General features: G+C 45.8%; 1 protein-coding gene across 3 annotated transcripts in view; it reads right to left on the minus strand.

Annotated features, from left to right (window-relative positions):
- The window catches only part of evc (EvC ciliary complex subunit 1), a gene marked incomplete at its 5' end in the record, with an annotated part of 58,492 nt that overhangs the window by 20,407 nt on the left and 11,689 nt on the right, over nucleotides 1-26,396 (minus strand). For all 3 annotated transcript variants that reach the window (XR_014031415.1, XM_081383514.1, XM_081383515.1), the window contains 11 exons: nucleotides 4,623-4,743; nucleotides 4,814-4,923; nucleotides 16,340-16,552; nucleotides 16,855-16,953; nucleotides 17,986-18,149; nucleotides 18,534-18,738; nucleotides 20,852-21,004; nucleotides 21,950-22,231; nucleotides 22,602-22,661; nucleotides 23,064-23,136; nucleotides 23,236-23,444. Coding sequence is in view for 2 of the 3 variants with exons in the window: in XM_081383514.1 (XP_081239640.1) it covers nucleotides 4,623-4,743; nucleotides 4,814-4,923; nucleotides 16,340-16,552; nucleotides 16,855-16,953; nucleotides 17,986-18,149; nucleotides 18,534-18,738; nucleotides 20,852-21,004; nucleotides 21,950-22,231; nucleotides 22,602-22,661; nucleotides 23,064-23,136; nucleotides 23,236-23,444 (1,689 nt within the window). The remainder of the gene's footprint in view (nucleotides 1-4,622; nucleotides 4,744-4,813; nucleotides 4,924-16,339; nucleotides 16,553-16,854; nucleotides 16,954-17,985; nucleotides 18,150-18,533; nucleotides 18,739-20,851; nucleotides 21,005-21,949; nucleotides 22,232-22,601; nucleotides 22,662-23,063; nucleotides 23,137-23,235; nucleotides 23,445-26,396) is intronic.

Below are 26,396 nucleotides of genomic sequence, written 5' to 3' on the forward strand. Positions count from 1 at the left end.
GTGTGTGTGTGTGTGTGAGAGTTCACCTGTGTGTGTGTGTGTGTGTGTGTGTGTGAGAGGGTTCACCTGTGTGTGTGTGTGTGTGTGTGTGTGTGTGTGTGTGAGTGAGAGAGTTCACCTGTGTGAGTGTGTGTGAGAGAGTTCACCTGTGTGTGTGTGTGTGTGTGTGTGTGTGTGTGTGTGTGTGAGAGAGAGTTCACCTGTGTGTGTGTGTGTGTGTGTGTGTGTGTGTGTGTGTGTGTGTGTGTGTGTGTGTGTGTGAGAGAGTTCACCTGTGTGTGTGTGTGTGTGTGTGTGTGAGAGAGTTCACCTGTGTGTGTGAGTGAGAGAGTTCACCTGTGTGTGTGTGTGTGTGTGTGTGTGTGTGTGTGTGTGTGAGAGAGAGTTCACCTGTGTGTGTGTGTGTGTGTGTGTGTGTGTGTGAGAGAGTTCACCTGTGTGTGTGTGTGTGTGTGTGAGAGAGTTCACCTGTGTGTGTGAGTGAGAGAGTTCACCTGTGTGTGTGTGTGTGTGTGTGTGAGTGAGTGAGTGAGAGAGTTCACCTGTGTGTGTGTGTGTGTGTGTGTGTGAGAGAGTTCACCTGTGTGTGTGTGTGTGTGTGTGTGTGTGTGTGTGTGTGTGTGTGTGTGTGTGTGTGTGTGAGAGAGTTCACCTGTGTGTGTGTGTGTGTGTGTGTGTGTGTGTGTGTGTGTGTGTGAGTGAGTGAGAGAGTTCACCTGTGTGTGTGTGTGTGTGAGAGAGTTCACCTGTGTGTGTGTGTGTGTGTGTGTGTGTGAGTGAGTGAGTGAGAGAGTTCACCTGTGTGTGTGTGTGTGTGTGTGTGTGTGTGAGAGAGTTCACCTGTGTGTGTGTGTGTGTGTGTGTGTGTGTGAGAGTTCACCTGTGTGTGTGTGTGTGTGTGTGTGTGTGTGTGTGTGTGTGTGAGAGGGTTCACCTGTGTGTGTGTGTGTGTGTGTGTGTGTGTGAGTGAGAGAGTTCACCTGTGTGAGTGTGTGTGAGAGAGTTCACCTGTGTGTGTGTGTGTGTGTGTGTGTGTGTGTGTGTGTGTGTGTGTGTGTGTGTGTGTGTGTGAGAGAGAGTTCACCTGTGTGTGTGTGTGTGTGTGTGTGTGTGTGTGTGTGTGTGTGTGTGTGAGAGAGTTCACCTGTGTGTGTGTGTGTGTGTGTGAGAGAGTTCACCTGTGTGTGTGAGTGAGAGAGTTCACCTGTGTGTGTGTGTGTGTGTGTGTGTGTGTGTGTGTGTGTGTGTGAGAGAGAGTTCACCTGTGTGTGTGTGTGTGTGTGTGTGTGTGTGTGTGTGTGTGTGTGTGTGAGTGAGAGAGTTCACCTGTGTGAGTGTGTGTGAGAGAGTTCACCTGTGTGTGTGTGTGTGTGTGTGTGTGTGTGTGTGTGTGTGTGAGAGAGAGTTCACCTGTGTGTGTGTGTGTGTGTGTGTGTGTGTGTGTGTGTGTGTGTGTGTGTGTGTGTGAGAGAGTTCACCTGTGTGTGTGTGTGTGTGTGTGTGTGAGAGAGTTCACCTGTGTGTGTGAGTGAGAGAGTTCACCTGTGTGTGTGTGTGTGTGTGTGTGTGTGTGTGTGTGTGTGAGAGAGAGTTCACCTGTGTGTGTGTGTGTGTGTGTGTGTGTGTGTGTGTGAGAGAGTTCACCTGTGTGTGTGTGTGTGTGTGTGAGAGAGTTCACCTGTGTGTGTGAGTGAGAGAGTTCACCTGTGTGTGTGTGTGTGTGTGTGTGAGTGAGTGAGTGAGAGAGTTCACCTGTGTGTGTGTGTGTGTGTGTGTGTGTGTGTGTGTGTGTGTGTGTGTGTGTGTGTGAGAGAGAGTTCACCTGTGTGTGTGTGTGTGTGTGTGTGTGTGTGTGTGTGTGTGTGAGAGAGTTCACCTGTGTGTGTGTGTGTGTGTGTGTGTGTGTGTGTGAGTGAGAGAGTTCACCTGTGTGTGTGTGTGTGTGTGTGTGTGTATGTGTGTGTGTGTGTGTGTGTGAGTGAGTGAGAGAGTTCACCTGTGTGTGTGTGTGTGTGTGAGAGAGTTCACCTGTGTGTGTGTGTGTGTGTGTGTGTGTGTGTGAGAGTTCACCTGTGTGTGTGTGTGTGTGTGTGTGTGTGAGAGGGTTCACCTGTGTGTGTGTGTGTGTGTGTGTGTGTGTGTGTGTGTGTGAGTGAGAGAGTTCACCTGTGTGAGTGTGTGTGAGAGAGTTCACCTGTGTGTGTGTGTGTGTGTGTGTGTGTGTGTGTGTGTGTGTGAGAGAGAGTTCACCTGTGTGTGTGTGTGTGTGTGTGTGTGTGTGTGTGTGTGTGTGTGTGTGTGTGTGTGAGAGAGTTCACCTGTGTGTGTGTGTGTGTGTGTGTGTGAGAGAGTTCACCTGTGTGTGTGAGTGAGAGAGTTCACCTGTGTGTGTGTGTGTGTGTGTGTGTGTGTGTGTGTGAGAGAGAGTTCACCTGTGTGTGTGTGTGTGTGTGTGTGTGTGTGTGTGAGAGAGTTCACCTGTGTGTGTGTGTGTGTGTGTGAGAGAGTTCACCTGTGTGTGTGAGTGAGAGAGTTCACCTGTGTGTGTGTGTGTGTGTGTGTGAGTGAGTGAGTGAGAGAGTTCACCTGTGTGTGTGTGTGTGTGTGTGTGTGTGAGAGAGTTCACCTGTGTGTGTGTGTGTGTGTGTGTGTGTGTGTGTGTGTGTGTGTGTGTGTGTGAGAGAGTTCACCTGTGTGTGTGTGTGTGTGTGTGTGTGTGTGTGTGTGTGTGTGTGTGTGTGAGTGAGTGAGAGAGTTCACCTGTGTGTGTGTGTGTGTGAGAGAGTTCACCTGTGTGTGTGTGTGTGTGTGTGTGTGTGTGAGTGAGTGAGTGAGAGAGTTCACCTGTGTGTGTGTGTGTGTGTGTGTGTGTGAGAGAGTTCACCTGTGTGTGTGTGTGTGTGTGTGTGTGAGAGTTCACCTGTGTGTGTGTGTGTGTGTGTGTGTGTGTGTGTGTGTGTGTGAGAGGGTTCACCTGTGTGTGTGTGTGTGTGTGTGTGTGTGTGAGTGAGAGAGTTCACCTGTGTGAGTGTGTGTGAGAGAGTTCACCTGTGTGTGTGTGTGTGTGTGTGTGTGTGTGTGTGTGTGTGTGTGTGTGTGTGTGTGTGTGTGTGTGTGTGAGAGAGAGTTCACCTGTGTGTGTGTGTGTGTGTGTGTGTGTGTGTGTGTGTGTGTGTGTGTGTGAGAGAGTTCACCTGTGTGTGTGTGTGTGTGAGAGAGTTCACCTGTGTGTGTGAGTGAGAGAGTTCACCTGTGTGTGTGTGTGTGTGTGTGTGTGTGTGTGTGTGTGTGTGAGAGAGAGTTCACCTGTGTGTGTGTGTGTGTGTGTGTGTGTGTGAGAGAGTTCACCTGTGTGTGTGTGTGTGTGAGAGAGTTCACCTGTGTGTGTGAGTGAGAGAGTTCACCTGTGTGTGTGTGTGTGTGTGTGTGAGTGAGTGAGTGAGTGAGAGAGTTCACCTGTGTGTGTGTGTGTGAGAGAGTTCACCTGTGTGTGTGTGTGTGTGTGTGTGTGTGTGTGTGTGAGAGAGTTCACCTGTGTGTGTGTGTGTGTGTGTGTGTGTGTGTGAGAGGGTTCACCTGTGTGTGTGTGTGTGTGTGTGTGTGTGTGTGTGTGTGTGTGTGTGTGAGTGAGAGAGTTCACCTGTGTGAGTGTGTGTGAGAGAGTTCACCTGTGTGTGTGTGTGTGTGTGTATGTGTGTGAGAGAGAGTTCACCTGTGTGTGTGTGTGTGTGTGTGAGAGAGTTCACCTGTGTGTGTGTGTGTGTGTGTGTGTGTGTGTGTGTGTGTGAGAGAGTTCACCTGTGTGTGTGTGTGTGTGTGTGTGTGTGTGTGTGTGTGTGTGTGTGTGTGAGAGTTCACCTGTGTGTGTGTGTGTGTGTGTGTGTGTGTGTGTGAGGGTTCACCTGTGTGTGTGTGTGAGGGTTCACCTGTGTGTGTGTGTGAGGGTTCACCTGTGTGTGTGTGTGAGGGTTCACCTGTGTGTGTGTGTGAGGGTTCACCTGTGTGTGTGTGTGAGGGTTCACCTGTGTGTGTGTGTGAGGGTTCACCTGTGTGTGTGTGTGAGGGTTCACCTGTGTGTGTGTGTGAGGGTTCACCTGTGTGTGTGTGTGAGGGTTCACCTGTGTGTGTGTGTGAGGGTTCACCTGTGTGTGTGTGTGAGGGTTCACCTGTGTGTCGGGCGGTATGCTCAGCTTCATCTCCTCCATCAGTGAGGTGTGTGTGTGTGTGTGTGAGAGAGTTCACCTGTGTGTGTGTGTGTGTGTGTGAGAGGGTTCACCTGTGTGTGTGTGTGTGTGTGTGTGTGTGTGTGTGTGTGTGTGTGTGTGAGTGAGAGAGTTCACCTGTGTGAGTGTGTGTGAGAGAGTTCACCTGTGTGTGTGTGTGTGTGTGTATGTGTGTGAGAGAGAGTTCACCTGTGTGTGTGTGTGTGTGTGTGTGTGAGAGAGTTCACCTGTGTGTGTGTGTGTGTGTGTGTGTGAGAGAGTTCACCTGTGTGTGTGTGTGTGTGTGTGTGTGTGTGTGTGAGAGTTCACCTGTGTGTGTGTGTGTGTGTGTGTGTGTGTGTGTGTGTGTGTGTATGTGTGTGAGAGAGGGTTCACCTGTGTGTGTGTGTGAGGGTTCACCTGTGTGTCGGGCGGTATGCTCAGCTTCATCTCCTCCATCAGTCGCTGCTGAAAGCCTCGCGCTGACAGAATCCTCTGGAACTCCAGGATCAGCAGAAGCTGCTCGTCTACCAGAGCGCTCCTGCAACCAGTCATGCGTCCATCAGTCAGGCCAGCCAATCAGTGGCTCAATCAGTGCATCACATGCTCACCTCATCTGCATATCTGAGTGCCTGGACACCATCGCCATGACGACGGCACGCTGCTGTTCCCCGAAGTGATGAAGACACGAGCGAGTCAAAGCGTCGTCCTCCATCCACGCCTGCAACCCAGTCAACACCATCAGGGTTAACCATCACTGCTGTATGGGTTAGGGTTAACCATCACTGCTGTATGGGTTAGGGTTAGCCATCACTGCTGTATGGGTTAGGGTTAACCATCACTGCTGTATGGGTTAGGGTTAACCATCACTGCTGTATGGGTTAGGGTTAACCATCACTGCTGTATGGGTTAGGGTTAACCATCACTGCTGTATGGGTTAGGGTTAACCATCACTGCTGTATGGGTTAGGGTTAACCATCACTGCTGTATGGGTTAGGGTTAGCCATCACTGCTGTATGGGTTAGGGTTAACCATCACTGCTGTATTAACCCTATTGTTAACCACAATAACTTCCTGCTCAGCTACTGTTCGGACGCTCTTGCTTACTGCTCCGCGCTTTGCTCTATCGCTTTTACATTTTATCTCCTATATTTTATATTTTATTTCCTTTTATCATCTAATTTTAACTTCAGCAAACAGCACAGTGCTCAGACAACAAAGTTTGGATTACTACAAAAACGCAGAATTCTTTTACCCGACCAGCTTACATTCCGGGAAAGGAAAACACAACTGCCTACATTCATACGGATAAGAGAGAAAATGCCTCTTCAAGAATCTACTTGCTGCACTAGTGATGAATGTGATCGAACACAGACTGAATGGGCCAGTAGATAACACTGATGCTAACTGGCGCTCAAGGTCGAGCAGACAGCGGCACTCAGCTCAGAGCGCTGCCGAGCCCAGGACTCTGATAGTGGGGGACTCCATAATCAGAAACATTAGCGGCAGGGATACAACTACGTGCTGCCTTCCACAAGCAACAACTTCTGATGTAAACAGGGAACTTCAGAACATTCTGATGAAACATAAGACTGCAAATCGACTCATCATTCATGTGGGGAAGAATGATATTCATAAAGAGCAGTCAGAACTCCTTAAGAAGGATTTCAATGAACTTCTTGAAACACTTACAAGACTGAAAGTTCAAACATTCATCAGTGGACCGCTCCCAGCAAGAGGAACAAACAGGTTCTCACGGTTACTTGGGCTTAATACATGGCTGCAAAAAACCTGCAATATAAAAGGAGTAAACTTCATTGACAATTTCAATCTTTTCTGGAGTCAGAGACAACTTTTTCATCGGGATGGCCATCACCCAAACAAACTTGGTTCAAGAGTGTTAAAGGACAATATCTACTTCTCCCTCAATCATCCTTCTGCAGTTTGTGCCAATCCACTCAATCTGAACGGCACACACACACCTGGACACAGTATGAATGACCACAGGACTTCACTACAGCAGCAAAATGGACATGCGGTTGACATATCACACAAGGACAATGATAACACCACTCCGCCACAACAACCTCTGCTCACGGACACAATCTCAGCTGAGCCCTGCCCACAGAGAGACATATCAGAACTGCTTGAAGATTCAGCACCCAAGGACGACTTCCTGGAAAACAGCCAGGGAAGCCAGGACAGCATATCACAACCTCATATAACACCAGAGCAACAGCCCCTTTCACCAGACACGCTATTCCTCTCTCCAGCATCTCCACTTCTGTGTTTCTCACAGAAAATGGAAGAACTGGTGTATGCTGGAACCAGACTATCCCACTCTTTTGCTGCAAGCCCCCAGATACCAACCAAAAAACGACAGGCACCATTACCACCCGCACCAAAGCCTGCGGGCCCAGCTCGCCCTCCCCCTCCTGTGAGAGCTCTTCGGCCTCTGCCACAACGCCAGGGCCCACACCCTCCTCCATCTGCTCGAGGTGAACCAAAAACAACTGATACCAGCTCTCAGTGATGTGTGTCGGGTCCCAGCTATGATAACAGTAACTTTCTCAAATGTTTACAGAACAAGCGGGAACCCAGTGTGCCGGTATCTTTCTCTATTGCTGTTCTATTACAAGATAGAAAGTCTAAGGCCTTCAATAGCCGTGCAGCAAACCTAACTAATCTGGTGCCTATTACACGTCAAAGTAAGATTGATGTGGGGACAAAAAGTAAGACTGTTAAGTTAGCACTTTTAAACATTCGTTCACTTAAAAATAAATCACTTCTAGTCAACGATTTAATAACCACAAACAACCTGGATTTTATGCTTCTAAATGAAACCTGGCTAGAAGACAGCTGCAGTGCAACAGTCCTCAATGAAGCAGCCCCTCCTAACTTTACTTTTATGAGTGTCTGCAGAGCTGTTAAGAGAGGTGGGGGTCTAGCTGCTCTTTTTAAAGATATCTATCAATCTAAGCAAATATCATTTGGGAATTACCCTTCTTTCAAATATCTGGGTATTGTGTTGAAAGGTGCTCCACGCATTTTACTTATCACTATTTACAGGCCTCCAAAATACTCTCCAGCCTTTGCTGAGGACTTTACAGAACTGTTATCAACAATTACCTCAGAGTTTGACTGTTTTGCCATTGCTGGAGATTTTAACATCCACATAGATAATGCAGAAAACAATATGGCAAAAGAAATCAAAACTGTTTTAAAAACTTTTGATCTGACTCAGCATGTACATGGACCCACACACAATCGCGGACACACTCTAGATTTACTTATCAGTAAGGGTCTAAACATTTCATCGATTGTTATTAAGGATGTAGCACTGTCTGATCATTACTGTATTTTCTTTGATATATTGATCTCTCCTGCCACTGAAGCTAGATCTGTGTCTGTCAAGAAGAGATGCTTAAATGAGAACACTAGTGTACTATTTATGAAGGCTATATCCTTAACACTAAGCATATCTGCAGACTCGGTTGATTTTCTCCTTGATTCTTTTAACTCAAAAGTTAAAGGTATAATTGATGATATTGCTCCTGTGAAAGTCAGGAAGAAGAGTGGCAGACAAAAAGCACCTTGGAGAAACTCAACAGCAGTGCAAATTATGAAAAGACAATGCAGAAAAGCAGAGCGCATGTGGCGGAAGACTAAACTTGTAGTCCATTATAACATCTACAAAGACAGCCTTCATGCTTTCAATATGGAACTAGGCAAAGCTAGACAGACTTTCTTCTCAAATATTATAAACAGCAATTTAAACAACACACGCACTCTTTTTGCTACTGTAGAGAGACTGACAAACCCCCCAAGCCAGATTCCCAGTGAAATGCTCTCAGACAACAAGTGCAGTGAGTTTGCTTCTTTCTTCTCTGAGAAAATCAGTAATATTAGAAAGGTGATCAGCACATCCTTGAGTTGCACTGAGGTCAGACAGATCAGACCACCTGAGAAAGTAGTTACTATGTCTGATTTCAAAGAAATTGATGGCAAAATTTTGGAAGAAACTGTACAGCACCTTAAAACATCAACATGCGCTCTTGACACACTTCCCACATTATTTTTCAAAAGTGTGTTAAACAGTTTAGAAGCAGATCTCCTAGAAGTGGTAAATGCCTCACTTCGCTCTGGGAGTTTTCCAAACTCCCTAAAAACTGCAGTTGTCAAACCCCTCCTGAAAAAGAGCAATCTGGATAAGACCATATTAAGCAACTATAGACCGATCTCAAATCTTCCTTTCATAGGCAAGATCATTGAAAAAGTTGTCTTCGATCAGCTGAACCAATTCTTAAGCTCGAATGGATACTTTGACAATTTTCAGTCTGGTTTCCGACCGCACCACAGCACAGAGACAGCGCTCATAAAGATAATAAACGATATTCGCTTAAATACTGATTCTGGCAAACTATCGGTGCTGGTGTTACTCGACCTCAGTGCTGCATTTGACACTGTCGATCATAACATACTTCTTGACAGGCTGGAAAACTGGGTGGGGTTTTCTGGGATAGTCCTAAAATGGTTCAGGTCATACTTAGATGGGAGAGGTTATTATGTGAGTATAGGAGACCATAAGTCTGAGTGGACATCCATGACATGCGGAGTCCCTCAAGGCTCAATTCTTGCGCCACTCCTGTTCAACCTGTATATGCTCCCAATGAGCCAAATAATGAGAAAGAACCAAATTGCTTACCACAGCTATGCAGACGACACACAGCTCTACTTAGCCCTATCGCCTAACGATTACAGCCCCATTGACTCCCTGTGCCAATGCATTGATGAAGTCAACAGTTGGATGTGTCAAAACTTTCTTCAGTTAAACAAAGACAAAACTGAAGTCATTGCGTTTGGAAACAAAGATGAAGTTCTCAAGGTGAACGCATACCTTCACTCCAGGGGTCAAACAACTAAACATCAAGTCAGGAATCTTGGTGTGACACTAGAGTCAGACCTTAGTTTCAGTAGTCATGTCAAAGCAATAACTAAATCAGCATACTATCATCTGAAAAATATTGCAAGAATTAGATGCTTTGTTTCCAGACAAGACTTAGAGAAACTTGTGCATGCTTTCATCACCAGCAGGGTGGATTATTGTAATGGACTCCTCACTGGCCTTCCCAAAAAGACCATAAGACAGTTGCAGCTCATACAGAACGCTGCCGCCAGGGTTCTGAGCAGAACCAGAAAATATGAACACATCACACCAGTCCTCAAGTCTTTAAACTGGCTCCCAGTTAAATTTAGGATTGATTTTAAAGTATTATTACTGGTATATAAATCATTCAATGGCCTAGGACCTCAATACATTGCAGATATGCTCACTGAATATAAACCCAACAGATCACTCAGATCACTAGGATCATATCAGCTAGAAATACCAAGGGTTCACTCTAAGCAAGGAGAGTCTGCTTTTAGCTATTATGCCAGCCGCAGCTGGAACCAGCTTCCAGAGGAGATCAGACGTGCTCCTACAGTAGTCACATTCAAATCCAGACTCAAAACACTTCTGTTTAACTGTGCATTTACTGAATGAGCACTGTGCCAATGCTCGTCCGACTGTTTGTACTGTATTTTATTTTATGTTTCTAAACTGTTTTAATTATTCTTATTTCTTTTATTATTTTAATTTCTTCTATGTAAAGCACTTTGAATTGCCATTGTGTATGAAATGTGATATATAAATAAACTTGCCTTGCCTTGCCTGTATGGGTTAGGGTTAACCATCACTGCTGTATGGGTTAATAAGTGCAGTTACTGATAATATTACACGTTTATTTTTCAAAAGTGTGACAGTAAAGCACAGAGCTTGAACTGAGATGTAGATAAAATTAACTTTTATTGACAACAGTAACATGCAAAAATGTACATAAATTCTACTCTTACTAAATATACCGACAGCTTCAGTGATTATAAAAGAACCTTTTCTTGCTTTCTGGGTAATTCAGTCACAATCTGAAGAAAAGTTTTTGTTTTTCATGAGACTTTGTGACTTCTACTTTCCCCATTTCCTGTATTAGTGAGTGATAAGGCCATAACTGCTCCTCCGCCGCCATCTGCTGGTTATAGTGGTCATTTCATGTCTTTTTTAAATACAAGTTTGTTTGCCACGAAGTGTTAGTTTTCCTTCATCTTTAAACTTTTAGCTTTACAAATCATCACATTAAAAATAACATTAAAATTGGATCATATTTAGAGATTTGAAGGAAAAAGTGTGAAGCACTTTAAAAAGTCTTTGAATTTCTCTCCTAAAAGTTTGCATGAACCCTGAAATGAATAATGTAAACATATTAGACTATTTCTGTCTCAATACCATGGTTACAGTTAGTGTTACTGCATTACATTCGTGGAAAATGTTGGTGATTTGTGAACAGCCTAGGTGTTCGCTCATGGCACAGTGTTTCTCCTGGTTTCTACGTCAGCGCTGTTTTTGAATGCTTCCCACAAGCTAATTTTAGTCGCACCGGCAGGAAAAAGGTCGGAAATGTGACATTAGGTGGCAGTCTGGAGCCCTGACATCCCATAATACTCCACATGACTGCAGTGAGACCTGTGTGCTATAATAGGCTTGTTTGAGATGAGCAAAATCTGCGCAGAATCGATCACCGGTGATCAGCGCGAGATGCATGCCGGTTAGAAATGTGTCCGAGTGCGGTCCGCCTTGCTCTGATGTCATGCTGACGTATGTCAAAAATCTCTCGCGAGCGCAAGCAGTGTTGCCAACTTAGCGCCTTTGTCGCTATTTTTAGCGACTTTTCAGACCCCGTCAGCGACAATTTTTCAAAAAAGCGACTAGCGACTAATCTAGCTACTTTTTGAACAAACCTCAGTAACCTCCAAATGTTGCCAGCATGAGTCCTGCGAGCGCGAGATTTGCTTTCTCCTTGCCGTCACACACCTCTCTCTGCGTCTTCCCTGTTCTGTGAATGGCTGAGGGCAGCAGCACGGCAGCTAACAGACGTGAATGAGCAGTGTTGTTTCCACGGACGGACTTATCACTTATCTTTTGTTTTATAGTTAAAGAATTTAGTTTGACCATTTTATTTTCCTTTCTTTTCTTGTGCTTATTACTTGTATTACTCACTATCACAGTGCTTTAGTTCACCCAGTTCCCGAACTCTCTCAATTCAGATAATTTTACACATATATAAAAAAAACAGTCATTCAATAGCTACTCGTTCTATTGTCTGACAAAAAAAAAAAAAAAAAAAGTAAATGAGAACAGTTTTATTGGACATTCGGCTATAGCCTATATTATATTATATTATATTATATTATATTATATTAAAATACAGTATGTGAGCATGATTTTAATGAGAAAAAACATTAGGCAGGCAGAACGCAAGTACGCCGCGATGACGTCATAAATATGCTAATTGACGTATTACGTCATTTAGCGACATTTAGCTACTTTTAGGGGAGGCGTTAGCTACTTTCCATTGAAAATAGTTGGCAACACTGAGCGCAAGGCGCACCTGTCGGATTCTGCAGTCGCGCGCAGTTGCTCTCCACCGACTGCGCTGATCAAAAGCATGATGGGAAACGACTTGCTGACGACACAGCTTAATGCTCATTGGTTTAAACAACCGTGATGTATTTGTTCTCTTTTAAAATGTTTGATTTTAAAACTCTGATATCATGTTTTATGTGTATAAATTATGTGTGAATATTCCCAAACTAACTAACAGTGCGATCTCTATGGGTTATGCAATGTATTTTTTATTTTAAAAAAAAAACAAGTCTGTATTAAAGAAAAAAAGACTGATAAACATGTATTTGGAATGGAATTAAATAAGTAGGCTACTTTGGGTGTCTTGTTCATTCTATTTATTTTCATAAAAGCAACAGAACTTAAATTCTATCCAGTTTATTAGCAACACTGTGCACAAGCGTGAATCCGGTGAATCCCGCGATATCCATCTTTGATCTCACAGGTGTCAGATCCACTGCGAGAAGAGAGAACTGTCCGTCTTGCCTGCGCTTTTTTCACTCCTCCTCTCACTGCAGCCGCCTACTCTCGGCTACATTGCAGGCGAGGCAAGGCGCATCTCAAACAAGCCTATTGACATGACTGCAGTGAGACCTGTGTGCTATAATCACATGACTGCAGTGAGACCTGTGTGCTATAATCACATGACTGCAGTGAGACCTGTCTGCTATAATCACATGACTGCAGTGAGACCTGTGTGCTATAATCACATGACTGCAGTGAGACCTGTGTGCTATAATCACATGACTGCAGTGAGACCTGTCTGCTATAATCACATGACTGCAGTGAGACCTGTGTGCTATAATCACATGACTGCAGTGAGACCTGTCTGCTATAATCACATGACTGCAGTGAGACCTGTGTGCTATAATCACATGACTGCAGTGAGACCTGTCTGCTATAATCACATGACTGCAGTGAGACCTGTGTGCTATAATCACATGACTGCAGTGAGACCTGTCTGCTATAATCACATGACTGCAGTGAGACCTGTGTGCTATAATCACATGACTGCAGTGAGACCTGTGTGCTATAATCACATGACTGCAGTGAGACCTGTCTGCTATAATCACATGACTGCAGTGAGACCTGTGTGCTATAATCACATGACTGCAGTGAGACCTGTCTGCTATAATCACATGACTGCAGTGAGACCTGTGTGCTATAATCACATGACTGCAGTGAGACCTGTGTGCTATAATCACATGACTGCAGTGAGACCTGTCTGCTATAATCACATGACTGCAGTGAGACCTGTGTGCTATAATCACATGACTGCAGTGAGACCTGTGTGCTATAATCACATGACTGCAGTGAGACCTGTGTGCTATAATCACATGACTGCAGTGAGACCTGTGTGCTATAATCACATGACTGCAGTGAGACCTGTCTGCTATAATCACATGACTGCAGTGAGACCTGTCTGCTATAATCACATGACTGCAGTGAGACCTGTCTGCTATAATCACATGACTGCAGTGAGACCTGTCTGCTATAATCACATGACTGCAGTGAGACCTGTGTGCTATAATCACATGACTGCAGTGAGACCTGTGTGCTATAATCACATGACTGCAGTGAGACCTGTGTGCTATAATCACATGACTGCAGTGAGACCTGTGTGCTATAATCACATGACTGCAGTGAGACCTGTCTGCTATAATCACATGACTGCAGTGAGACCTGTGTGCTATAATCACATGACTGCAGTGAGACCTGTCTGCTATAATCACATGACTGCAGTGAGACCTGTCTGCTATAATCACATGACTGCAGTGAGACCTGTCTGCTATAATCACATGACTGCAGTGAGACCTGTGTGCTATAATCACATGACTGCAGTGAGACCTGTGTGCTATAATCACATGACTGCAGTGAGACCTGTGTGCTATAATCACATGACTGCAGTGAGACCTGTGTGCTATAATCACATGACTGCAGTGAGACCTGTGTGCTATAATCACATGACTGCAGTGAGACCTGTCTGCTATAATCACATGACTGCAGTGAGACCTGTGTGCTATAATCACATGACTGCAGTGAGACCTGTCTGCTATAATCACATGACTGCAGTGAGACCTGTGTGCTATAATCACATGACTGCAGTGAGACCTGTGTGCTATAATCACATGACTGCAGTGAGACCTGTGTGCTATAATCACATGACTGCAGTGAGACCTGTGTGCTATAATCACATGACTGCAGTGAGACCTGTCTGCTATAATCACATGACTGCAGTGAGACCTGTCTGCTATAATCACATGACTGCAGTGAGACCTGTCTGCTATAATCACATGACTGCAGTGAGACCTGTCTGCTATAATCACATGACTGCAGTGAGACCTGTGTGCTATAATCACATGACTGCAGTGAGACCTGTGTGCTATAATCACATGACTGCAGTGAGACCTGTGTGCTATAATCACATGACTGCAGTGAGACCTGTCTGCTATAATCACATGACTGCAGTGAGACCTGTGTGCTATAATCACATGACTGCAGTGAGACCTGTGTGCTATAATCACATGACTGCAGTGAGACCTGTGTGCTATAATCACATGACTGCAGTGAGACCTGTGTGCTATAATCACATGACTGCAGTGAGACCTGTGTGCTATAATCACATGACTGCAGTGAGACCTGTCTGCTATAATCACATGACTGCAGTGAGACCTGTCTGCTATAATCACATGACTGCAGTGAGACCTGTCTGCTATAATCACATGACTGCAGTGAGACCTGTGTGCTATAATCACATGACTGCAGTGAGACCTGTGTGCTATAATCACATGACTGCAGTGAGACCTGTGTGCTATAATCACATGACTGCAGTGAGACCTGTGTGCTATAATCACATGACTGCAGTGAGACCTGTCTGCTATAATCACATGACTGCAGTGAGACCTGTCTGCTATAATCACATGACTGCAGTGAGACCTGTCTGCTATAATCACATGACTGCAGTGAGACCTGTGTGCTATAATCACATGACTGCAGTGAGACCTGTGTGCTATAATCACATGACTGCAGTGAGACCTGTGTGCTATAATCACATGACTGCAGTGAGACCTGTGTGCTATAATCACATGACTGCAGTGAGACCTGTCTGCTATAATCACATGACTGCAGTGAGACCTGTGCTATAATCACATGACTGCAGTGAGACCTGTGTGCTATAATCACATGACTGCAGTGAGACCTGTGTGCTATAATCACATGACTGCAGTGAGACCTGTGTGCTATAATCACATGACTGCAGTGAGACCTGTGTGCTATAATCACATGACTGCAGTGAGACCTGTCTGCTATAATCACATGACTGCAGTGAGACCTGTGTGCTATAATCACATGACTGCAGTGAGACCTGTGCTATAATCACATGACTGCAGTGAGACCTGTGTGCTATAATCACATGACTGCAGTGAGACCTGTGTGCTATAATCACATGACTGCAGTGAGACCTGTGTGCTATAATCACATGACTGCAGTGAGACCTGTGTGCTATAATCACATGACTGCAGTGAGACCTGTGTGCTATAATCACATGACTGCAGTGAGACCTGTCTGCTATAATCACATGACTGCAGTGAGACCTGTGTGCTATAATCACATGACTGCAGTGAGACCTGTGCTATAATCACATGACTGCAGTGAGACCTGTGTGCTATAATCACATGACTGCAGTGAGACCTGTGCTATGATCACATGACTGCAGTGAGACCTGTGCTATAATCACATGACTGCAGTGAGACCTGTGTGCTATAATCACATGACTGCAGTGAGACCTGTGTGCTATAATCACATGACTGCATTGAGACCTGTGTGCTATAATCACATGACTGCAGTGAGACCTGTGTGCTATAATCACATGACTGCAGTGAGACCTGTGTGCTATAATCACATGACTGCAGTGAGACCTGTCTGCTATAATCACATGACTGCAGTGAGACCTGTGTGCTATAATCACATGACTGCAGTGAGACCTGTGTGCTATAATCACATGACTGCAGTGAGACCTGTGTGCTATAATCACATGACTGCAGTGAGACCTGTGTGCTATAATCACATGACTGCAGTGAGACCTGTGTGCTATAATCACATGACTGCAGTGAGACCTGTGTGCTATAATCACATGACTGCAGTGAGACCTGTGTGCTATAATCACATGACTGCAGTGAGACCTGTGTGCTATAATCACATGACTGCAGTGAGACCTGTGTGCTATAATCACATGACTGCAGTGAGACCTGTGCTATAATCACATGACTGCAGTGAGACCTGTGTGCTATAATCACATGACTGCAGTGAGACCTGTGTGCTATAATCACATGACTGCAGTGAGACCTGTCTGCTATAATCACATGACTGCAGTGAGACCTGTGTGCTATAATCACATGACTGCAGTGAGACCTGTGTGCTATAATCACATGACTGCAGTGAGACCTGTGTGCTATAATCACATGACTGCAGTGAGACCTGTGTGCTATAATCACATGACTGCAGTGAGACCTGTGTGCTATAATCACATGACTGCAGTGAGACCTGTCTGCTATAATCACATGACTGCAGTGAGACCTGTGCTATAATCACATGACTGCAGTGAGACCTGTGTGCTATAATCACATGACTGCAGTGAGACCTGTCTGCGTCGCTGCAGCTGCTCTCGGAGCCTGCGCAGGTGTGTGTGGGCGTGGCCTTCCTCTCGCTGCATCCGATTGGTCACGTTGAGCTTCACGCTCTTTAGCACTGATTGGCAGAGGTCTTTAGAGGGGGCGGAGCCTGCAGTGATGCTGCTCAGGACAAACTTCGCACACAAATCAGCCAAGCGTCCACGGCTCTGACCAAACAAGATCTGCGTGGATATAAACACACACACACACACACACACACACCCCGATATACACATCATATGGGTTGTGTAATAATGCGGGTCAACAATACATCAAATAATAAGGGAATATCTGCGGTAGTATGTGGTAAACATGATAGTCCGTCATTGCAGCGACATCCATCCACACCTAAACATGACGCTGACCTGTATAGCTGCAGAAATAAAGCTGATCAACTTGTTCTGTGTTTTTGTGCCTCTGTTTGTCATTTTTGTGTCACGGCGCTGAGGTTCTGAAAGGTTCTGTATGATCGAGGATTACTGACCGTCCAGCGTTCACACAGAGCCTCTGTGATTCTGCAGTCCTGCTGCAGCTCAAACTCTCTCCTCTGACGCCAGTGTCTCGTCTGCAGCTCCACACACGCCTGCGCAGACAGACAGATGAGCAGTGAGACAGATGAGCAGTGAGACAAACACCTGCGCAGACAGACAGATGAGCAGTGAGACAGATGAGCAGTGAGACAGATGAGCAGACAGACAGATGAGCAGTGAGACAGATGAGCAGACAGACAGATGAGCAGTGAGACAGATGAGCAGACAGACAGATGAGCAGTGAGACAGATGAGCAGTGAGACAAACACCTGCGCAGACAGACAGATGAGCAGTGAGACAGATGAGCAGTGAGACAGACGCCTGCGCAGACAGACAGATGAGCAGTGAGACAGATGAGCAGTGAGACAAACACCTGCGCAGACAGACAGATGAGCAGTGAGACAGATGAGCAGTGAGACAGACGCCTGCGCAGACAGACAGATGAGCAGTGAGACAGATGAGCAGTGAGACAAACGCCTGCGCAGACAGACAGATGAGCAGTGAGACAGATGAGCAGTGAGACAGATGAGCAGTGAGACAGACGCCTGCGCAGACAGACAGATGAGCAGTGAGACAGATGAGCAGTGAGACAAACGCCTGCGCAGACAGACAGATGAGCAGTGAGACAGATGAGCAGTGAGAGACAAACACCTGCGCAGACAGACAGATGAGCAGTGAGCCAGACAAACGCCTGCGCAGACAGACAGATGAGCAGTGAGACAGATGAGCAGTGAGACAGACAAACACCTGCGCAGACAGACAGATGAGCAGTGAGAGACAGACGAGCAGTGAGACAGATGAGCAGACAGACAGACAAACTCCTGCGCAGACAGACAGACAGATGAGCAGTGAGACAGATGAGCAGTGAGACAGACAAACTCCTGCGCAGACAGACAGATGAGCAGTGAGAGACAGACGAGCAGTGAGACAGACAAACTCCTGCGCAGACAGACAGATGAGCAGTGAGACAGATGAGCAGTGAGACAGACAAACTCCTGCGCAGACAGACAGATGAGCAGTGAGACAGATGAGCAGACAGACAGATGGTCTCTACAGCAGGTGCGACGCTGCCGTGTGTTTCTCACCTTCATCATGAGTCGGGCGTCTGTGTGTGTGTCTGTGTGTGTGTGTGAGTGTGTGTGTGACAGGCGACTCCACTCGCAGCTCTGAGTCTTCATCATCCTCCTCCTCCTCACACAGATCTTCTGCTCGAGCTCGAGCGCTAGTGTCTCCGTCTGACGTCTGATCGCTGCAGGCCACAGAACATCACGTTAATGTGGGATTACAAATTTATTAAGAATATGTTTAAGATCTGCTGATCCTCTATCCTTACATAACACTACTTGAAGATCTAAGGTGGCCTTCTATATGAACATGACCCGAACACAGAGAGACGAGACACAGAGTTAATCATTTAGTCCTAGTGAAGTCAATGGGGTCCATCAACTGTTTGGTTACAGACATTCTTCAAAATATCTTCCTTTGTGTTCAGCAGAAGAAAGAAACTCATACAGGTTTGAAACAACTTGAAGGCGAGTAAATGACAGAATTTTTATTTTTAAGTTAACCATTCCTTAAATTGATTTCAGATATGGGGTCAGTGTGTGTGTGTGTGTGTGTGTGTGTGTGGTACCGTCAGCGCTCTGCTCCACTGCTTCATTAACCGCAGCCTGGAAGTCACTGAGAATCTGTGTGTCCAGCTGTCCATCACATCTCAGCTGCTCCAGTGATTGGGTTGTGGCTTTCACCATAAGCTCCGCCTCCAGTTTCAGGAGGGCGGTCCTTTCTCTCAGGCAGTCACTCACTTCCTGCCAGCACTCGATCCTGTCAATCAGCATCTGTCGAACATCAGCATTAGCCTGAGCTCAGCTTGAGCGTGAACACTGTAGTGTGTGTGACTGTAGTGTGATAGTGTGTGTGACAGTAATGTGTGTGACTGTAGTGTGTGTGACTGTAGAGTGATAGTGTGTGACAGACTAAAGTGTGTGTGACAGTAATGTGTGTGACTGTAGTGTGTGTGACTGTAGAGTGATAGTGTGTGTGACTATAGAGTGTGTGACTGTAGAGTGTGTGACTGTAGTGTGTGTGTGTGTGTGTGTGTGTGTGTGTGTATGACTGTAATGTGTGTGACTGTAGTGTGATAGTGTGTGTGACAGTAATGTGTGTGACTGTAGTGTGTGTGACTGTAGAGTTATAGTGTGTGTGACTATAGAGTGTGTGACTGTAGAGTGTGTGACTGTAGTGTGTGTGTGTGTGTGTGTGTGTGTGTGTGAGAGTAATGTGTGTGACTGTAGTGTGTGTGACTGTAGTGTGATAGTGTGTGTGACAGTAATGTGTGGGACTGTAGTGTGTGTGACTGTAGAGTGATAGTGTGTGTGACAGACTAAAGTGTGTGTGACAGTAATGTGTGTGACTGTAGTGTGTGTGACTGTAGAGTGATAGTGTGTGTGACTATAGAGTGTGTGACTGTAGAGTGTGTGACTGTAGTGTGTGTGTGTGACAGTAATGTGTGTGACTGTAGTGTGATAGTGTGTGTGACAGTAATGTGTGTGACTGTAGTGTGTGTGACTGTAGAGTGATAGTGTGTGTGACTATAGAGTGTGTGACTGTAGTGTGTGTGTGTGTGTGTGTGTGTGTGTGCGTGCGTGACAGTAATGTGTGTGACTGTAGTGTGTGTGACTGTAGTGTGATAGTGTGTGTGACAGTAATGTGTGTGACTGTAGTGTGTGTGACTGTAGTGTGATAGTGTGTGTGACTATAGTGTGTGTGACTATAGAGTGTGTGACTGTAGAGTGTGTGACTGTAGTGTGTGTGTGTCTGTGACAGTAATGTGTGTGACTGTAGTGTGTGTGACTGTAGTGTGATAGTGTGTGTGTGTGTGTGTGTGTGTGTGTGTGTGTGTGTGTGTGTGTGTGTGTGTGTGTGACAGTAATGTGTGTGACTGTAGTGTGATAGTGTGTGTGACAGTAATGTGTGTGACTGTAGTGTGTGTGACTGTAGAGTGATAGTGTGTGTGACTATAGAGTGTGTGTGACTGTAGTGTGTGTGTGTGTGTGTGTGTGTGTGTGTGTGTGTGTGTGTGTGTGTGACAGTAATGTGTGTGACTGTAGTGTGTGTGTGATTGTAGTGTGATAGTGTGTGTGACAGTAATGTGTGTGACTGTAGTGTGTGTGACTGTAGTGTGATAGTGTGTGTGACAGTAATGTGTGTGACTGTAGTGTGTGTGACTGCAGTGTGTGTGACTATAGTGTGTGTGACTATAGTGTGTGTGACTATAGAGTGTGTGACTGTAGTGTGTGTGTGTGTGTGTGTCTGTGACAGTAATGTGTGTGACTGTAGTGTGTGTGACTGTAGTGTGATAGTGTGTGTGACAGTAATGTGTGACTGTAGTGTGTGTGAGACTGTAGTGTGATAGTGTGTGTGACAGTAATGTGTGTGACTGTAGTGTGTGTGTGTGTGTGTGTGTGTGTGTGTGTGTGTGTGTGACTGTAGTGTGTGTGTGACTGTAGTGTGTATGACTGTAGTGTGTATGAATGTAGTGTGTGTGTGTGTGTGTGTGTGTGTGTGACTGTAGTGTGTGTGACTGTAGTGTGTGTGACTGTAGTGTGTGTGTGTGTGTGTGTGTGTGTGTGTGTGTGACTGACTGTAGTGTGTGTGTGTGTGTGTGTGTGTGTGTGTGTGTGTGTGTGTGTGTGTGTGTGTGTGACTGTAGTGTGTGTGTGACTGTAGTGTGTGTGACTGTAGTGTGTGTGTGTGTGTGTGTGTGTGTGTGTGTGTGTGTGACTGTAGTGTGTGTGTGTGTGTGTGTGTGTGTGTGTGTGTGTGTGTGACTGTAGTGTGTGTGTGACTGTAGTGTGTGTGTGACTGTAGTGTGTGTGTGTGACTGTAGTGTGTGTGTGTGTGTGTGTGTGTGACTGTAGTGTGTGTGACTGTAGTGTGTGTGACCGTCACCTGCAGGACTGACGCCTGAACCTCAGACAGAACCTCCTCCATTGGTTGCAGGCATCCAATGATGATACGCATCACTTCCTCTGAGACGTCCCGGGAAAACCTGCGCTGAAGATTCTGCCCGAGTCGCTGCAACTGCTGTGCAAAACTCACAGCCTGAACACACACACACACACACACACACACAATAATTAAAGGGGACATATCATTAAAATTGTACTTTTTCCGTGTTTAAGTGCTATAATCGGGTCCCCGGTGCTTCTACCGACACAGAAAACATTAAAAGTGACACATTTTTGGTGAGCCTTTCTCTGCATGTCAAAAAATAAGCCGATCAGATTTCACTCCTTCTGACGTATGAAGAGGATCTTATTATAATATTACCGGCCCTTAATCTGCACGTTTACACACACCAGCCGACATTTGGTTCCACACGCGCCAACAGAGACCAGTTCTAACGCACTGATGAAGATCCAGCAGAGCCTGAAGCTGTTCTGTGGTTGAGCACAGACGAGCACTGAACACTATTGACCAGAACATGTCACCGCTGGCTTATAAAGACCTCAGGAACTGTGGACACTTGTGGAGAAGTTCAACATGATGATGAGATGATCAGTGTAACTCCACAACAACTACAGAAATGTCTCAACTAACATTCAGAAGCTCTTCCTGAGTCTCTCCGTAAGGCTGCACTCGCTACTGGTTATTCTGGGATTCTGGATGAGGGAGATTGGCCTGTTCTGTTATTGCCGGAGTTTCTGAAGCTTGTGTAAAGACTCCGCCCTCTTCTGAAAGAAGGCGGAGCTACGGCTCATTTGCATTTAAAGGGACACACACAAAAACTGCGCTTTTTTGCTCTCACTCAAAACGGGGCAAATTTGTCAAGCTATAATAAATGATCTGTGGGTATTTTTAGCTTAAATTTCACACACACATTCTGGAGACACCATAGATTTATATTACATCTTATGAAAAGGGGTATAATTTGTCACCTTTAATAATAACTGTAATAATCTCTTTAATAATCTCTTTAATAATAACAACTAACGTGAAACCTCCCATCCTGTGCGCTGTATCTGTTTCTGCTGTGTTTGAGATTACCGTCTGCAGTGATCGCTCCAGCTGCTCCCGTCCCGCCTTCTCCACCTCCTCCACAGAACACATGACCACGCCTGACTCCACCCCCTCCTGCACAGACACGCCTCTCTTCAGCAGCTCCGCCTCCTGCACAGAACACATGACCACGCCTGACTCCGCCCCCTCATCCACAGACACGCCTCTCTTCAGCAGCTCCGCCTCCTGCACAGAGCCTGACTCCGCCCCCTCGTCCACAGACACGCCTCTCAGCAGCCCCGCCTCCTTCACAGAGCCTGACTCCGCCCCCTCATCCACAGACACGCCTCTATTCAGCAGCTCTGCCTCCTGCACAGAACACATGACCACGCCTGACTCCGCCCCCTCATCTACAGACACGCCTCTCTTCAGCAGTGCCGCCTCCTGCACAGAGCCTGACTCCACCCCCTCGTCCACAGACACGCCTCTCGCCAGCAGTTCCGCCTCCTGCACAGCACCTGACTCCGCCCCCTCGTCCACAGACACGCCTCTCGCCAGCAGTTCCACCTCCTGCACAGCGCCTGACTCTGCCCCCTCGTCCACAGACACGCCTCTCGCCAGCAGCTCCGCCTCCTGCACAGAGGGTCAGTGTGAAACGGCAGCAGGTCATTGAACACATGATTTTCCTCACGCGTCTCACCTTGATGATGTCAGCGTGTTCTCTCTCGTCCAGCAACACACGCAGAATCTGCAGGAACATCTGCACAAAGTCCACAGAGATTTATTTTATTATAATGTTAAATTCACGAGTTCACACTTACAAATAAGTCAGATAGAATAAATGCGTATTTGGCGTGCTGTCCGAGGAGAGGGCTCCGGCTCGGTATTCGGCCCGAACCCAGAGTACTCCCCCCGTATTCCTGGCTGTGAAAGAACAAGCCAAGAGTGAGGAGTCGGGGTGGTGGAGGGATGCTGGAGGGATGCTGGAAACTGTCAAAGAATGTTAGGTGAGTTGACAGTGAATATATATATGCTTCCTCTCATGCTGATAGGGTAGACATGGTAGACCCTCACAAGTGTAGATACATCAGGACAGTCTTCTGTGATAGTGTATGATGATGATGTATGATATATGATGATGTATGATGTATGCGTGTCGTACCGTGTGCTTCTCCTGCTGTAGGCGTGATGTGTGTCGCTGCAGCTCCTCTAGAGTCACACACACCAGACTGACCCTGCACACATCATGTGACCCTGATTAACCCTTCACTGGCTCCTACACCTGCTCAGTTTCTGCAGGGAAATCTAGGACTGTGTGTGTGTGTGTCACTGACCGTGAGTGGCAGGGGGTTTGTGGGTAATGCTGGACTCTCCTGAACACGTGACTGGCGTGTGTTTTAGACGAGGGGCCGCAGGAGACGAACTGACCGCTGTCATCATCCTCCCTCTCGTGGCTCGGCCAATCATCAGCCAGCGAGGAGGCGGAGTCCTGACACCTGGGCGGCTCGTGCAGAGAGGGGTTAGAGGCTCCGTCCGCCAGCGGCTGTGCGCGCACACACACACACACACACACACACACACACACACACACACACACAGACACACAGACACACACACACACACACAGACACACACAGACACACACACAGATCAGATTAGGAGCAGGTCAGCATGCAGACAGCGCACGTACGTACACACACACACACACACACACACACACACACACACACACACACAGACACACACACACACACACACACACACACACACACACACACACACAGACACACACAGACACACACACACAGATCAGATTAGGAGCAGGTCAGCATGCAGACAGCGCACGTACGTACACACACACACACACACACACACACACACACACACACACACACACACACACACACAGACACGCACAAAGACACACACACACACACACAGACACACATACAGACACACAGACACACACACACAGAGATCAGATCAGGAGCAGGTCAGCATGCAGACAGCGCACGTACGTACGTACGTACGTACGTACGTACACACACACACACACACACAGACAGACACACACACAGACACACACACACACACACACACACACACACACACACACACAGACAGACAGACAGACAGACAGACAGACAGACAGACAGACAGACACACACACACACACACACACACACACACACACTCACACACACTCACAGTCAGACACACAGACAGACAGACACACACACACACACACACACACACACACACACACTCAGCTCTATATTTCTTCAAGCCCTGACGAAACTTACCAATTCACTAAATTAACGGAATGCACAGCTGATATAAAGACTTGGATGACTAGTAATTTCCTACTTCTAAATTCTGAAAAAACAGAGATTCTAATTATTGGACAAAAAAACGTCCTCACGTAATAATCTAGAATACTGTCTAACACTTGATGGCTGCTCTGTCAAGTCTTCGTCGTCGGTTAGGAACCTGGGTGTGTGTGTGTATGTGTGTGAGTGTGTCTGTGTGTGTGTGTGTGTGTGTGTGTGTCTGACTGTGTGTGTGTGTGTGTCTGACTGTGTGTGTGTGTGTGTGTGCTCTTTGATACCAATCTTTCATTTGAAAGTCACGTGTCTAGTATGTGTAAAACTGCATTCTTCCATCTTAAAATTAAAAATTCCAAAAAAAAAATCTTAAAAATTCCATCTAAATATCTAAATTACGTCACATGCTCTCATTGACAAATGCGGAACAATTAGTTCATGCGTTCATGACCTCAAGGCTAGATTACTGTAATGCTCTACTGGGTGGTTGCCCTGCACGCTTAATAAACAAACTACAGCTGGTCCAAAACGCAGCAGCTCGAGTTCTTACCAGAACCAGGAAGTATGACCATATTAGCCCGGTTCTGTCAAAACTGCACTGGCTCCCTATTAAACATCGCATGAATTTTAAAATATTGCTGATTACTTACAAAGCACTGAATGGTTTAGCTCCACAGTACTTGAGCGAGCTCTTAACGCATTATAGTCCGTCACGTCTATTACGATCTCAAAATTCCGGCCAGTTGATAATACCTAGAATATCTAAATCGACTGCTGTGCGGTAGATCCTTTTCCTATTTAGCACCAAAACTCTGGAACAGTCTTCCTACCATTGTCCGGGAAGCAGACACACTCTGTCAGTTCAAAGCCAGATTAAAGACACATCTCTTTGACCTAGCTTTCACATAACACATTATAGACTTCTATAATTCAATGTTAGGCTGCATAGATCAGGTCAGCCGGAACCGGGAACACTTCCCATAAATCCTGATGTACTCGTTACATCATGAGAAGAATGGCATCTACGCTAATTTTAGTGTCTGTGTTTATCCCGAGGTTTTCCCGCAGCCTGCCGGATCCGGGCCGTATCCAGATCTGACGAAGGACCTTCACCTGGACCGATGACAACGCAGTGCTGAAGTGCCAACTAGTCTCTCCCTATGGAGGATCCCACTACCACTCTACAGATAAAGCGTTGTCGGGAAAACTCAATTCGCGTATCTACCCCAAAGTGATAAAATAAAAAAAAATTCTGTAACAAAATTTATAAGGAAAGACCAGTACTTTGTTTAGGCTTGGTTTATAGGGAGTTACAAACCTGCGAACATATATTCTAACGCAGCCTTTCTCAAAGTGGGTGCCGCGGCACACTGGGGTGCCCCCTGACTGTGTCAGGGGTGCCGCCAAAAAATTACGTAGGTAAAAAAAAAAAAAATCTGACATTTCATAGCTATATAAATATATTTGAATTTACATAAATACATTCTTCTTCTTTTAACCCTTTCGCACGTACGATCAGTCTAGGCTGGTCCCTGGAGCACCGGTGTGATTAGAACGGTCAGTGCATGACGTGATCAACTGCTAAATTCAAATGTGCTTTCGCGCGTTGGCTGGCGCTGAGCCAGAGACAGGCGCGCTCAGCTGTCATATATCAATACTTTTCAGTGTTTTCATCCACATAATGTTTGTTTTAGGTTTCAGACATAATTACTTAAAAAAAACAATACATTTAGAGTTTGTAAAATACACACTGATGTCAAAGGAAGAGGCAATAATAATAATTTATATTATAATTAGTTTTATTCATATCAGATACACATTGTGTAAATAACTTTAAAATTTAATCTATTCTTCTCCCAGTTCACCTGCCACTTACTTTTATGTATTTCGGGAGAAGTGGATGAATTCACTTGTTGTAAATCCAACAGATCCGATTCTCTGAACTGCGTCTGCGGCACAAACTAACATGGCGGCGCCCATCGCGCATACAGCTCAACTAACGCGATCGTTATAAAGGTGTTTAAAAAACAAAACACTTCCACTTGCATATATTTGACAATCGGAATATCAGATATTTCATGCCATATCTAACAAATTTGTGAATATTTTGAATAAAAAAGTAAAAATGACATAAAAGCAGATCATAATTCATTCATCTCTGTTGTTGCTGC

The sequence above is a fragment of the Scardinius erythrophthalmus genome, assembly GCF_964197995.2.
Source record: "Scardinius erythrophthalmus genome assembly, chromosome: 13".
Lineage (NCBI taxonomy): Eukaryota > Metazoa > Chordata > Actinopteri > Cypriniformes > Leuciscidae > Scardinius > Scardinius erythrophthalmus.